At 34.9% G+C, this 14,712-nt stretch overlaps 1 protein-coding gene across 1 annotated transcript in view; it reads right to left on the bottom strand.

Moving 5' to 3' along the window:
• Positions 1–10: 10 nt before the first annotated feature.
• Positions 11–14,712, bottom strand: part of PEX3 (peroxisomal biogenesis factor 3) — a 39,497-nt gene continuing 24,795 nt past the window's right edge. The window contains exons 10-12 of the mRNA XM_025384331.1: positions 11,423–11,545; positions 5,030–5,126; positions 11–893 (exon numbers count right to left, since the gene is read on the bottom strand). Coding sequence (XP_025240116.1) covers positions 810–893; positions 5,030–5,126; positions 11,423–11,545 — 304 coding nt within the window. The 3' untranslated portion in view covers positions 11–809. The remainder of the gene's footprint in view (positions 894–5,029; positions 5,127–11,422; positions 11,546–14,712) is intronic.

Genomic DNA, 14,712 nt, shown 5'->3' with positions numbered 1-14,712 from the left:
CTCAACAAAATAATATTTTACTAAAATAGTTTATTGCAGTAAGATTTTCACTGTATTCAAAATCAACACAAAGTTAAGTTTTTAAAATTATATAAGTACATACAAATGATTAAAACTATGTAATTAGGTGAGTAAACAGCATCAACACAATATTAGCCTCTAAATCAATATGTAACTTTCTAAGTCTTGCTAAAAAAACCTTAAAAAATATAGTGAAGAAATAGCAAAGGAAAAATAGTTCATCATAGTTGTTGAAATTTACTACTTCCATAAGAATAAAAAAGTCCTCCATCAAGGTATATTTGAAACAAATAATTTATTATTTTGAAGGGTAGCTAGAGAAAAGTCAGATTCACTTCTGTTTACAGCAGTCCAGGGAACATTATAATTAAACAGCATATTTTCCCAAAATTCACATATTCTAGACCTATGTCTCCAACAGATATTTTTCCTCAGTATTAATATGGCAAAGTACACTGAATTTCATATTCATATATATATGTATATAAAATATCTACATTGATTTTTAGTCAGTTTGGAACGAATGTCCATGTGTAACAAATCATTAACAATTCTGATATTTGCACATGTGTACATATATGTGCCCACAAAAACTGGTCTGTTGATGAATCTAAAAAAATATATTAAGATGCCAAATAAATTGATTTCATTATGAAATGAAGACTTTTATTAAGAATATATTTTATCAGACATTTTGATAACAAACTGTTACTCTAAGTATAAGTGATTTACCCAGTGTATTTTAAAAAGTAAACGAATCCCCACTGTAGTTTTTCTTGAAGGAAAAATCATTTCTCCAGTTGCTGAGGGGTACTAAAAGCTTCATACACATTAGCAGCAAAGTCTTTCACTTGCTCCATTGTCAACAGATCCTAGCAAAGATGATAATGTAACATTATAGTTTGCAAAAAGTATACAAAATTTGAATTAATTTCTGCAATCAAGGGATGAATTCAGTTCTAAGTTTTGTGGTAAAGGCCAAGAGGCAAACCATTTAAGAAAATGAGTAGTTTTTCTTGTAATAAATTCTAGAAGATAGTTATTATTTAGGTTCTTATATGAGGGATCATGGTATCATAAGCGTTCAAGTGTGACTTTGAGGGACAAAAACCCCAAATAGTCTTCAAATGAATTTTTGTGTATGTCAAGTGCTAGATAAGTATCTGTTGAATAAATAACTATAGGAGTAAAGGTACTTTTGCTGGAAGCTGACATAACATGGTTAAGGGCGTATTACTTTCTAGAAGATCTAACATACGGTATGAATATAGGTAGCAAGTGCATATTTTACATATACACACATACATGAACCACACATACACTATAGTGTAAGGGTTCTTAACACCCCAAGGGATTTGCGAATGTAAAGATAAGAAAAAACTACATCTTCATTTTTATTAACTTCTAACCAAAATCTGGTATCTCTTTCAATTATGAATGTAGGCAATAAACTGTGATGATATTAGCAGGTTGTATGACTTTGTCTTCAATAGAAATCACAGGCAGTTTCATGTCATATGACAGTTGTGGAAGTTATCAGAACTCTCATTATATCTTCGTATTTAATGCATGAATAAAGAAGCAATACTGCTATATCATAAACTTAATTTTAAAAGAAATTTTGAAAACTATATATAATTGGTTTCCTTTAATTATGTATTTTACTGTATGCACTTATACATATTGTTCTGAGAAGGGGTCCATAGACTTCACCAGCCTGTGAAAGGGTCCATGACAGAAAAGGTTGAGAGCCTCTGAAATGTGAAGGAAACCTGGCCCTAGTGATCTCTGTTTCTTAAGTATCAGAAAATCCAAGTGAGGTTTAGACATGTCCTAATCTCAATCAATTCATGGTTAAATTATCTCGTCAGAGAATTTGATGTTATTTAGTTTCAAGTATTCAGTCTAGGTGTTCAATGAAACAGGTTTAGATCAATGTTTCTCAAACCAGAATTTACAGACATGCTTTCAGGGGCCCAAGAATTTGAGGGGAAATTTTGTGTTTTGATTTCTGTGAAAATGTAAAGAAAACTCAAGCACGCTCTTGATTATTGAGAAGATAAAACATATAACCTACTATTGTTCCTGATTTTAGGGCATGTTTATATTTACGCTCTTATTGGCTTTAAGTAACATTACTTTAACTGTCTTGTGCTAATGAGAAAAGAACAGAGGCAGAATATCTTTCAAATGAAGGCCAAATCATGTACAAATACATGATACAAATGAAGCTTTCAGAATAGTTACAGTAGATTAAAAAAATAATAATAATAGCAAGTCAGCTTTAGAAAATGCAGGCTGAATGCTCAACAGCATGAACAGCAGCAGACAGGTCCACATTCACTTTGGCACAACAAATTATTAACAGTAGCCATCAGCCATATTATAGAACAATCTACTTATTTTTCGTAATTTACATTATACTTGATAATAAAACTGCTTTGGTTTAGAGTTATGAAAAAACTCTAATCTTTTTTTTTTTTTTTTTTTTTTGAGACGGAGTCTCGCTCTGTTGCCCAGGCTGGAGTGCAGTGGCGCGATCTTGGCCCACTGCAAGCTCCACCTCCCGGGTTCCCGCCATTCTCCTGCCTCAGCCTCCCGAGTAGCTGGGACTACAGGCGCCGCCACCAGCCCGGCTAGTTTTTTGTATTTTTAGTAGAGACGGTGTTTCACTGTGTTAGCCAGGATGGGCTGGATCTCCTGACCTCGTGATCCACCCGCCTCGGCCTCCCAAAGCGCTGGGATTACAGGCGTGAGCCACCGCGCCCGGCCGAAAAAACTCTAATCTTAAGGATCTTATCGAGTTTTTAATTTATACACTAAAAATGATTTAAACACTGGAGGACTGTGGTATATCTGGGTACATTGTATGTGAGGTGTATGGACAAGTCTCAGAAACACTACCATTGTAGTGCAAAAGCAGCCATAAACAACACATAAACCAATGGGCATGCTGTCACCCAACAAAACTTACAAAAGCTGGTGCTTGGCTGGATTTGGCTCATAGGTCATAGTTAGTTTATATCAGCTTTATAATAAAGACTTCAATCTGTTCAAATACTGTATCCTGATGCAGCTTCCAGGATGTTTTCAGTAGTCTGAGATAAAAATTATGTATCACAGGGTTGGTTCACATTATAAAAGCTCTTTCCTCATGTTAATCTGAAAGCAATCTGAAATAATTTATCTCCTGCTTATGTTATTTGAAAGCTATTTGAAAATAATTTGAAAAAACACCTTTCTCGATTGTTTTCTGATTCTCCCATTCCCTACCTTTACGAACTACCATCCTAGTATCTTCTACCACAGGGGTCAGCAAAGTACAGCCTGTGGGCCAAATCCACTGCTGCCTGTTTTTGTATATAAAGTTGTGTTGAAACAGCCACACTCTTTTGTTCATGTATGTTTCTGACTGCTTTCACACTGCTAGAGCAGATATGAATAGTTTCTGTAGAGAATGTATGTTGCATAAAGTATGTACTATCTGGCCCTGTACAGTTTGCCAACCCCTGTTCTACAGCATTCCCACAATAGGCTCTCCTACACACCATTGTAGTTGAAGTAATAGCAGTAATTTGAAAGGATTAATTTTATGTAAATTAACATTCTAATCAAGGCAAAGAAAGGCTTTACAAAAAGATAAGTGGAAATAGTAGAGCACACGTTAAGAAGACCACTTGGTATCTTAACTCATAAATTATAGTCTAAAAAATTAAACTATAATTTTTATAGCCTTGTCAATCAATGGTCTAGTATATACATTTAATATACATCCAGTTACACTAAAAAACTTTACTAAACATTAGTATCAATGGTGTTTTTACTGTACTGAAACATTTGTTTTTATTATCAATTATATCGATTTTAATTGAAGTGTACTGCATAAAATTTAAGCATTAAGGTTGATGATGCTTTATGTTTGGCTGTCATTTCCACTTATCTGTCAAAATGAACAGCCTACTGGCCAAGTCAGGGACTTCTCCAGAAGAGGACAAAGGTAAAGGTAAAGTTTAAATGCCCCAAGTTATGACCTTTTTCTCACATTGATAGAGATGTGAAGCTTAAAATTCAGTAAAATGAGATCAGTCTTATTCACTATTTCTTCTGCAATATGAGTGCCCAGCTCTTATGGGTGAGAAAGAGAACAGTGCGTGTGAAGGACAGGCTGATGACACCACAGTGAAAGGAGGAAACAAACTCTTAGTCTCAGTGCTCTCCACATTATCAAGAGTAAAAAGTCTACAGAGAGGATACACTAAACTATCTGAGACAAGTTACACTAAGAAGACGTCAGCTTTATTCTTAGGCCATAGGGTCTCTTCTCATTGTACATTATTGAAGCAGTTTGCAGTTGGTATTGCAAACAATTTTTTTAACTTATAACACAGTTTTCAAGTTTGCACATGACTCAGAAATTCAAAGTTATTTTGTTTATAATATCTGTCTGACTCAATGAATTAGTGAATTACTCAATGCATTCCAAATGGAAATGAAGAAAGAAGATGGACTTATAGGTAGTCTGATAAAACATTTAAATGACCCACTGTTTATGGAACTTTTAGTGAGCATATTATTGATGCACTATTAACAGTTACATTTTATTAATCACTAAAATGACTGACTTCTCCAAAAATTTTTTTAGTTTTCCTCAAAATGTGTAGAATGGGATCCTTGATCTGCCTCAAGGCTCAATCTTCTTATTAGCACAACTTAATGCAAAACATTCATGCTATATAAATTCAACTGACCACTATATAATATACCTGGTCTAAAATGTAGTCCCACAGTGTTGGACTACAACACGGAGAAAGATACTCCAAACTTACACATTTGCTATAATCCATTATTACTCTCAATGGACACTCTACCACACTCTACATGTAGTTCCAAGTTCTGTGTTTTTTTGAAAAAACATCTCAGCAGAGAATGTAAGTTTATCTTAGACACACATGACCACCACCCATGAATACAATTTGCTTTTAATAACACTCCCAAGCTTTCTCCTTACCTGAACAAAATGACTAGGTGTTTCACTGCAAACTGAATGGATCTGTCCGTTTACTATTGGAATTATCTTAGCTAAAGGCAGGCTGACACTGGAAAGACTGAAAAATCATCACAGGAATGATTATTTTCTGAAATGACCTCATAGGACTTTAACATCTTAATTATAAAAGTAATACATAGCCATTGAAGAATATTTTTGGAAATCTATTAAAAAGGAAAAAAACCCCACAATTCTATCGCTTAGAAATAACAACTCTAATTGACATCATGACCAATGTCTTCTGGCTTTTTTTGTACACATCTTTGTTTTGTTGTGTCTACCAAAAACCTCTAACCTCCTAAGCATACTGTTTTTGCAGTTTTATTGTTATGAGTATTTTCCATCTTATTAAAAGTTCTAAAGTGTTTGTCTGATTGTTTTTTAATGACTATACAGTAATCTGTCCTCTAGCTGTGACAATTTATATCATGAGCTCCCTAGAGTTGGGTATTTCAGTTTTTGCCTAAATTTTCTTAATCTAAATAACTTTTTGTATAAACATGAAATCACTGGGTCAAAGGGTATGACTGTATCTGCTCCATTATGCCTTCTTTCAACAACCAACATTATCCTTTTCTTTAATCTTTCTACATCTGATAGGTGAAAATGGTATCTTACAGGTTAAATATGCATTTCTCTTAATTACTAACAATGTTGGGTATTTCCCCCCCTACTCCAGTGAACCACACCATTATCTATCAAGCTCTAGAAGCAGAAAATATGGGCATTATCCCTGGCACTTCTTTCTCTTGTCTATATCCAATCAGATATTCTAAAGATTTCTCAAAAGAAATGTTTTAATGATCTTAAAATCTTTTGAAAATCCTTGTCACTTCTTTCTCTTGCCTATATCCAAATAAATAAGTGCCAAGAATTCTTCCCATTGCCAAACAGATTCCAAGCTGAGCAATTATCTCTTGCCTGGACTACAGCAACAACTTTTTAACTTGTTAGAGCACAACATTTGTTGGATGCATAAATGAATACATGTATGTATCACTGTATGTATGTGATATAATGACTTAAACAACAGGACTCATTTTTGTGTTGGGCTTGTATATTTAGTCTTATTAAATATGACATCTCATATATTTCAACCTAGGGCTGCACTAGAAATTTCCTGTTAAATATCATGCAAGTGCCGAAGCTAGGGTGTACAATCAGTGTGCTATGCTGAGATTTGAGGCAATGCTTAAAAAAGAATAATGGATGTGGGAAGATTTATGTATTCCTGAGGGAAGCAGGCATTATTTTTTTCATGGTACCTTTGTAGCATTTCTCAAAATCTATCATGATTTTGATTACTTGATTGCTCTGTCTCTCCCTCACTATCATGGAAGCTCCATGAGGTTACATACCATGTCTATCTTATGCACTGTATTGTCTCAGCACATAGTAAAGGGTCTTGTGTACAGCGGACATCCAATACATACTTGTTGAATTGATTAATAAGTCTTCATTCATCCACTGCTGTGTCTTGCCCCAATCCCTGTTTCCCCAATTCCTTCTCCACAAAGCAGTCAAAGAAATCATACAATGTAAATTCCATTACATCACTTTCCTGCTCAAAACTCTCCAGCGGCCTTCTAGTGTTCTCAGATGACAGCCATATCTGTATGTGCTGCGTTTTCCAGCTTTGTCTGACACCACTCTTCTTCTAGTTCTAGAAGTGTTCAGCTACCACCCCAGCCTCTTTACAGGTCTTAAAACGTACTTAGGTGGCTTCAAAATCTTTGCGTGTGGCTTCTGCCCAGAATGTCAACTGCCCCACTGCTGTCTAGGGTCATATTTAATCGCTTCCAATCTTAGTTCTCAGTTCAAATTATTTCCTCAGGAAAACTGCTTGACTGTCCACTTTTGTTTAAATTTTTCTATTATATGTTCAGTGTTCTTCTCCTTTATGACACTTCTCATAGTTTATACGATTATATTTACTATTTCCCCAACTAGACTGTAAGATCCATGGGAACACAAACCTAATACAGTGCCTGATTCATAGCATGTGTTCAATAAATCTTAGATTAACAAATTGGCCATTTCCATCTGCTCTTTTGTGAATTATCTGTGCCTTTGATGCACATTTTCTACAAAAGAAAATTTGTCTTTCCTTAGGTGTTTGCTCCCTTAATTGATGTGCAAAAGTTCTGCATATAACGTCATTACACTCATGTATTATATACATATATACACACAGAGCAAACATTTCCTCCTATATATTATTTGCATTTAATATTGTTGAAAAGCTTATAAAAGCTTGTTTGATCTATAAGTTTTAAAAATTACACAGTCAAACCTATCCTTATTTCATATAAAGTTCCTTACTTTCATTCTTAGAAATACCTTCTCCGTCTTGAGGTCACATAAAGATTCACCTGTTTTCGATCAGTTCATTTGATTTTACTTAGTATATTTAAAGGTTTAAACCTCCTGAATTTTATTAGTCATTGTAAAATGACTAATTGTTATTTGTCTTACTAACGTACATTTTGCCCACAATCATTACTAACATCCTACATATTTTAGGGCTACTTCTGGATTTTATATTCTATTTCACTGACTTACCTATTATTTTATGAGTAACATTAATAATTATACCTGATATTATATATTATACAGGAAAAGCATATTCATTGCTCTTCTTTTCCAGTAATTGTTTAAACATTCTCACTCCATTATTCCTCCAGATTACCTTTATTATCATTTGTCAGGTTTAAGATGAAAAAAATCAACCATCCTCTAATCTCCAATAGAATTTTGATAATATTTTGATTATAGATTAATTTTGGAAGGCTAATTTTACACTTTTTAGTTGATTCTCTTGGGTTTCTAAGTATAAAGTCTGTCACCTTCATGTAACAATAGCATTTTCTTCTCCCTTTTCAAAGCTGATATCATTTTTAAAGATAGCATGAGTTTAACTTAGAAAACCAACAGTTGGCCGGGCGTGGTGGCTCAAGCCTGTAATCCCAGCACTTTGGGAGGCCGAGACGGGCGGATCACGAGGTCAGGAGATCGAGACCATCCTGGTTAATATGGTGAAACCCCGTCTCTACTAAAAAGTACAAAAAAAAAAAAACTAGCCGGGCAAGGTGGCGGGCGCCTGTAGTCCCAGCTACTTGGGAGGCTGAGGCAGGAGAATGGCGTGAACCCGGGAGGCAGAGCTTGTAGTGAGCTGAGATCTGGCCACTGCACTCCAGCCTGGGCGATAGAGCGAAACTCCGGTTAAAAAAAAAAAAAAAAAAAAAAGAAAGAAAACCAACAGTCAACTAACAGTTTATTAAAATGGTAAGAACACTCAGTAAATTGTCTCTTTTCCTTCTTTTTTCACTATCCAACAGTAAAAGTTACCTATTTTCAAGATATAAGTATAGAAAAAAATCAGTTGCTTTCCTTAATTGGATCTCAACATTGGTCTTCTCCTAGCCTTACTCCATTAGATAGAATAATAGAATGACGCTGAATAATATGTCAATAGTGACCATCTTTATACTGTTTTTGAACTTAATGGAAATCATTCTAGTTTTACTGTTAAGTATATTAGCTTTTGATTTCAAATACTCTTTTTTATTTTTTACTTTTAAGAGACAGGGAGGGTCTTGTTCTGTCACTCAGACTGGAGTACAGTGGCATGATCATAGCTCACTGTGGCCTTGAACTCCGGGGCTCAAGCAATCCTCTTGATGGTTTTTAAAATTTTTGTAGAGAGGGCATCTTGCTATGTTCCACAGGCTGGTCTTGAACTCCTAGCCTCAAGCAATCTTCCTGCCTTGGCCTCCAAAAGCATCGGGATTACAGATGTGAGCTATCACACCTGACTCAAATATTATTTTATTACATAAAAATGTATTTTTTATTTCTAGTAAGAGGTTTTATTCATAATAAATGTTGTTTTATTGAATGTCTTTTCAGCAACACTGAAGATAATGTTTTTTATCTTATTAGCTTATTAATGTTATGGATTACCAAAACAGCTTTTCTAGTTTTAACTCTCCTTACATTCTTAAACCTTAATTAATCATACTGTTGGAGAATAATTAAAATTAAAAATCTAAAAATCTATCTCAGATAGACATTATTGAACACCTGGCTTTACCACTTGACCTGAAGTAATTTAATTTTTCTGTGTCTTAGTCTCCTCACCTGGAAAATGAAGAATACTAGCACGTATTTCCTAGGATTATTGTAAGAATTCAATGAGATATATTCCGAAAAATACCTATCATCAAACTAGCACATGGAAAAAGTATTAGCTGCCATTATTATTGTAATATACCTCTGGTATATTATACCTCTGGTATATTACACTTTTGACTTTTAAATATCCATTATACATTATATTATATGCATATGTAATACATATAATACATATATGTTGCATATTTTTATATACATATATATAAAAAATCAAAGCCTTTATTAGTTTACTTCATTTTTCAGTTGATTCTCTTCAGAGGTCTGGCTTATTAATCATAATACACATAAATAATGTACTTTGTGTCTTTGCCAATAGTTAAAAACCTTACTTCTGTCTGTTTTTTTGGCGGGGGGGTTCTCACTCCTTTGTCCAGGCTACAGTGCAGCAGCACCATTACGACTCATTGCAGCCTTGACTTCCCGGGCTCAGGTGATTCTCCCACTTCAGCCTTCCAATTAGCTGGGACCACAGGCATGTGTCACGTGCCCAGCTAATTTTTATAGTTTTTGTAGAGATAGGGTCTCTCCCTATGTTTCCCAGGCTAGTCTTGAACTCCTGGGCTAGTGTAATCCGCCCGTCTTAGCCTCCCAAGGTGCTGGGATTACAGGCCTTAGCCATTTGTTTTTTCTTTACTTACTATGATGGCTAGACTTTCACAACATATTAAACAATGATGGCAATAGGCTTGATGGAAATGTTTCTAGCGTTCCATCATGGAGCATGAAGTTGATTATTGAAATGAAATAGAAAAACTTACATAGAAAATATATACTGAGTGCCTTGTATGAGTAAAGAGATATGAAATGGCACAAGATAGTCTTTGACTTTTGAGAGGAGGCTTAAAATGTAATTGAGGAATAAAACTCCAATTCAAGGTAGCACATGTAGGTTGTACATGAAAGTGTAGATAATGAATTCTATAGCTCAGAAAACAAACACCATCATGGCTGATGTGGCTGTAGTATAATTTTTACAATTCTTCAGTGTACAAAATCACGTATGTGCTTATGTTAAAATAACTATTATAATTACGTATCACCACTTGCGAAATAACGAATATCTTGCTATATACAGGTTATAGTGAAATTTGATTAATTGAGCACCTTGATTTATACAGTATATAGGATTGGTCTTGAGCCGAAATTTATTTTTGTATAACTTAAACATTTTTTTAAGACTTTAGATTGATATTTAAATTACTTCAGAAAACAAACTTTATGTCTGTAAGCATTCCAAATGCTTAATGTCAATGTCAAATTAATCTTTTCTGTACAATAAAGAAGGGTCTCAGAGAATCGGGTAAATAACTTCTGGCCCTATGCATTTAAGAATTAAATTGGATATTACACATACATATTGCCTATCAATTACTGTGTCCCCAATTAAAAAAAAAATTTTAAAGCTACTTCAAAGAATGTGTCTCAAATTTTAATGAATGAGTTTATAGTCAATCAACATTAATTTAGTACCCATTATATTCTGAGTTTTGATATAAAAAATGGCAAAATAGAAATCCTTAAAGAGTGTAAATTCTAATATGAGACCAAAGATACTTGTGTTGGGATAATAAAGATAAAAAAAACCGTAAGATACCTTCTGGCACACAGAAGTCCATGATTTAGTAATAGTTATGATTAAAATCACTAACAATTGCACTAACTAAATGTTCCTAATTCTATAATAAGGACTGGAATGAATATATTTAAGTATTTGTAGAACTATAGGAGCTAATTCATCAAATGAGAATCTACACCAACAATGCCCGGTTATTATAAGGACCAAAGTATTGAATTTTGCAGACCAAAATGGCCTGCAGTAATGGAATAACATTAGAGAATGCATTAAAATTAAAATACATTGTGAGTTTTGTATTCTAAAGTGTTAAAAAAAAAACAATAATTGGAATTCAACTTATAGAAAGGTAATTTCACAACTTAAGTACTTCGATATAGTGGCAAAGTTTTTGGAAGACTGCAAGTTTTAATACTGAAACCAAGAAGGAGCTTCTGCTAGTGAAGAAGTTGTTGGTTTAACAGAGTTTAATTTGTTAAAAAATGAGGCACTAGAATTTACTAGGTTTGTTGTTATCTGGAACAAAAAGGCAAAGCACCATTTTTTTAGAGCATTCATTAGTATAACATTTTTATACGTCATCTTACCTATTCATAGAGTTACCATGTTGCAGGTCCTGTTCAGTAGGTCGAAAGAACTCAGCCATATTGTCTAGAAGTCTACTAAAACCTCGGTTTAAACAGGTATTCAAAACTGTACTAAAATCTGGGCTATACAAAATAGAAGTACAAGTTACTTTTTAGATTCTGAATGGAAGAAGAAAACAAATTCAATAATAATGTGGTTACCTTTGAAAGCCACCAACGTTTTTAGTCATAATCTAATACTGTAAAAATATATCAAGGAGTCAACCTTTAAAAAGTATTTAAAAATGAGCTTATTTAGCACAACATAAGGAGAATATTCATCTACTTCCGATTTTTTTATACTAGTCAGCACTTTGTACAATGAATTTTTTTTTTAAATATCAATACTAGTACTACTAATTTTGAGGAAACTCTTAAATTTCCTTATAGTCATAGATTGGTTGGCTTTACATCCTCTACCATGATATTTCAGTGAGACAGAAAATATTATTATCGTGTACAGATGAGGAACTGATACTTGAAGGAAGAAGAAACTTGACTAAAGGCATGTGATAAGTAAATTGGGGAGCTTGAATATGAGACCAGGGCTTTTTGATCTTAATTATATGCTCTTAGTTCCTCACAAAACTCTTTAATATAAAGAATAATATATAAAGACGCTACGAAAGCTAGAAAATACCTAGTTATGTTCAAGTTTCTTGACTAGAGTGTGCATGTGTATGTGTGTATCTTTCTATCTTTTTTCCTTAGTTGTCTCTCTTTTTAAAAGCATTTTAACGGCTTCATTGAAGTAGGACTTAGAGGGCATAAAATTTACCCATTTTAAATGCACAAGTCAATGATTTTTAGTAAATTTGCATAATTGTGCAACTATCGCTACAATTCAATTTTCGAACATTTTTGTCACCCATTAGGCCCATTTCCAGCCAATCCTCATCTCACTCTTAACTCCAGGTAACTATTAATCTACTTTTGGTCTATACAGTTTTCTGGACATTTCATAGAAACAGTCATACATGTGGTCTTTCGCGTCTGGCTTCTTTCACTTAGCATAATGTTTTGAAGGTTCTTCTATACTGCAGCACGTATCAATGGCTTGTTCCCCTTTTTTGCTACATAGGGCTCCACTGTATGAATACATCACATTTTATACTTTCGTTAGTTAATAGAAATACGGATTGTTTCTACTTTTTGGCTATTGTGAGTAATGGTGTTACGAAATTTCTTAACAAGTTTTTGTCTAGAGATGTTTTCATTCTTTTGGGTGGATACCTAGGAGTGGAATTGCTGGGTTGCATGGTAATTTGGGCTGAACTTTGTTCTTTTAAAGGTAATATGGTAAGGTTCCAAGAAGAAAAATGATTAAGGGGATGGAAGCTGAAGAAATGGAAACTGAAGAAAAGATCATCATAGTACCTACCTCCTAGGGTTACTGTAAGGTTTAAGTGAGTTAAGATAGGTAAAGCTGTATAGAACAGTGCTTTGCTGCATAAGCACTCAACAATGTTAATTTTTATTCTTCTTATTGAATTGAATTCATTTAGGCCAGTGAAAGAAATGAGAAATAGGTAAGCTTGCTTCCCATTTCACACACATAAAAATAGAAGCAAAGAGAACTTCTACATACTTGTCCCACCCATCTACCCACTTACATGCATCTGACCTATCCTCAGTTGTCCCTACCTGACTCCTAAACTATCTTACTGTGTATTGAATCTCATTCCTTTCTCCTATTCGAAGTTCTTTGTTCTCAAAATTATCCTGCTTTCCTACATCAATTTCTCCCTCTCCTATCAATTCAGTAAATACTTACTGAGCATCTACTACATGCAAGGCACTGTTCTAAGAGCTGAACATACATTGGTGAACTAAACAGACAAAAATTAGTCAACTCATGGAGTTTAGTAGAAAGGTGTATATAAAAAAATGTTAAAGTCAAAATCTCCTGGCTCCCATATTCCCCTTAAATGCTGTCCTATTTCTCGGAATCTCTCAAAGCAAAATGTTGAAACAGTTGTCTGTGCTTGGTCTCTGCTAAACTCTAATTCTTTTGAATTAGCTTATCTCCACCACTGCTCCTCTGAAACTTCTCAACAAGATCACTCAACAACTCCATCTAATGTTATTTCTCTGTCTTTATCTCCTTTGGCCTTTCAGGAGCATTAGACCCAATTAATCACAGTCTCCTTAAAACATTTCTTCAATTGTCTTCCAAAATACCTCATTATTTTGGTGTTTCTTTTCTTTCGCTGGCAGCTCCTGCTCAGTCCCCTTTGCTGGCTCTTCCCCCATCCCAAACTCTAAATGTTGGAGTGCTCTATGACTCAATTGTCTTCTAGTCTCTATCTGTTCCTATCCCCATTACTTTAAATACCATATGCAAAGTGATTACTCCCTGCTGGGAGCAAGCCGCGCGCGCCCCCCCCCCCCCCCCCCTCCCCCCGCAAAATCTGGCCATAAACTGGCCCCAAGACTGGCCATAAACAAAATCTCTGCAGCACTGTAACATGTTCATAACGGCCCTAACACCTGCGCTGGGAGGTTGTGGGTTTATGGGAATGAGGGCAAGGAACACCTGGCCCACCCAGGGTGGAAAACCGCTTAAAGGCATTCTTAAGCCACAAACAACAACATGACCGATCTGTGCCTTAAGGGCGTGTTCCTGCTGCAGTTAACTAGCCCAACCTATTCCTTTAATTCGGCCCATCCCTTCGTTTCCCATAAGGGATACTTTTAGTTAATTTAATATCCATAGAAACAATGCTAATGACTGGTTTGCTCTTAATAAATACGTGGGTAAATCTCTGTTCAGGGCTCTCAGCTCTGAAGGCTGTGAGATCCCTGATTTCCCACTTCAGGCACCTCTATATTTCTGTGTGTGTGTCTTTAATTCCTCTAGCGCCACTGGGTTAGGGTCTCCCCGACCAAGCTGGTCTCAGCAACTCCCAATGTTGTATCTGTAAACTAACTCTTGAATTCCAGACTTGCATATTCAATTGCCAACAGGCATATAACCACTTGGATATGCTTAACACTGCCAAAATGTAAATAGCAACTCCTATTTCCTCAAATGCTCAGCCCCAATACCTAGGAGTCATCCTTGCCTCCTCTTTCATAACCCACACCAAATAATTCCGCAAGTACTAGTGGTTCAATCTAAAAAATAAATCTATTATTTAGCCTCTTGTTATTGCCACCACTGCTACCATCCAGTCCAAACTACAACTGTTTCTTGATTAGAATCCTTCAACTCTTGAAACTGGTTCCCTCCTTCTATTCTTATCTCTTTA

The sequence above is a fragment of the Theropithecus gelada genome, chromosome 4 (assembly GCF_003255815.1).
Source record: "Theropithecus gelada isolate Dixy chromosome 4, Tgel_1.0, whole genome shotgun sequence".
In the NCBI taxonomy this organism is placed as follows: Eukaryota; Metazoa; Chordata; class Mammalia; order Primates; family Cercopithecidae; genus Theropithecus; species Theropithecus gelada.
Note: the sequence above shows the minus strand (reverse complement) of the source record. Positions and strands in the feature narration are given on the sequence as shown.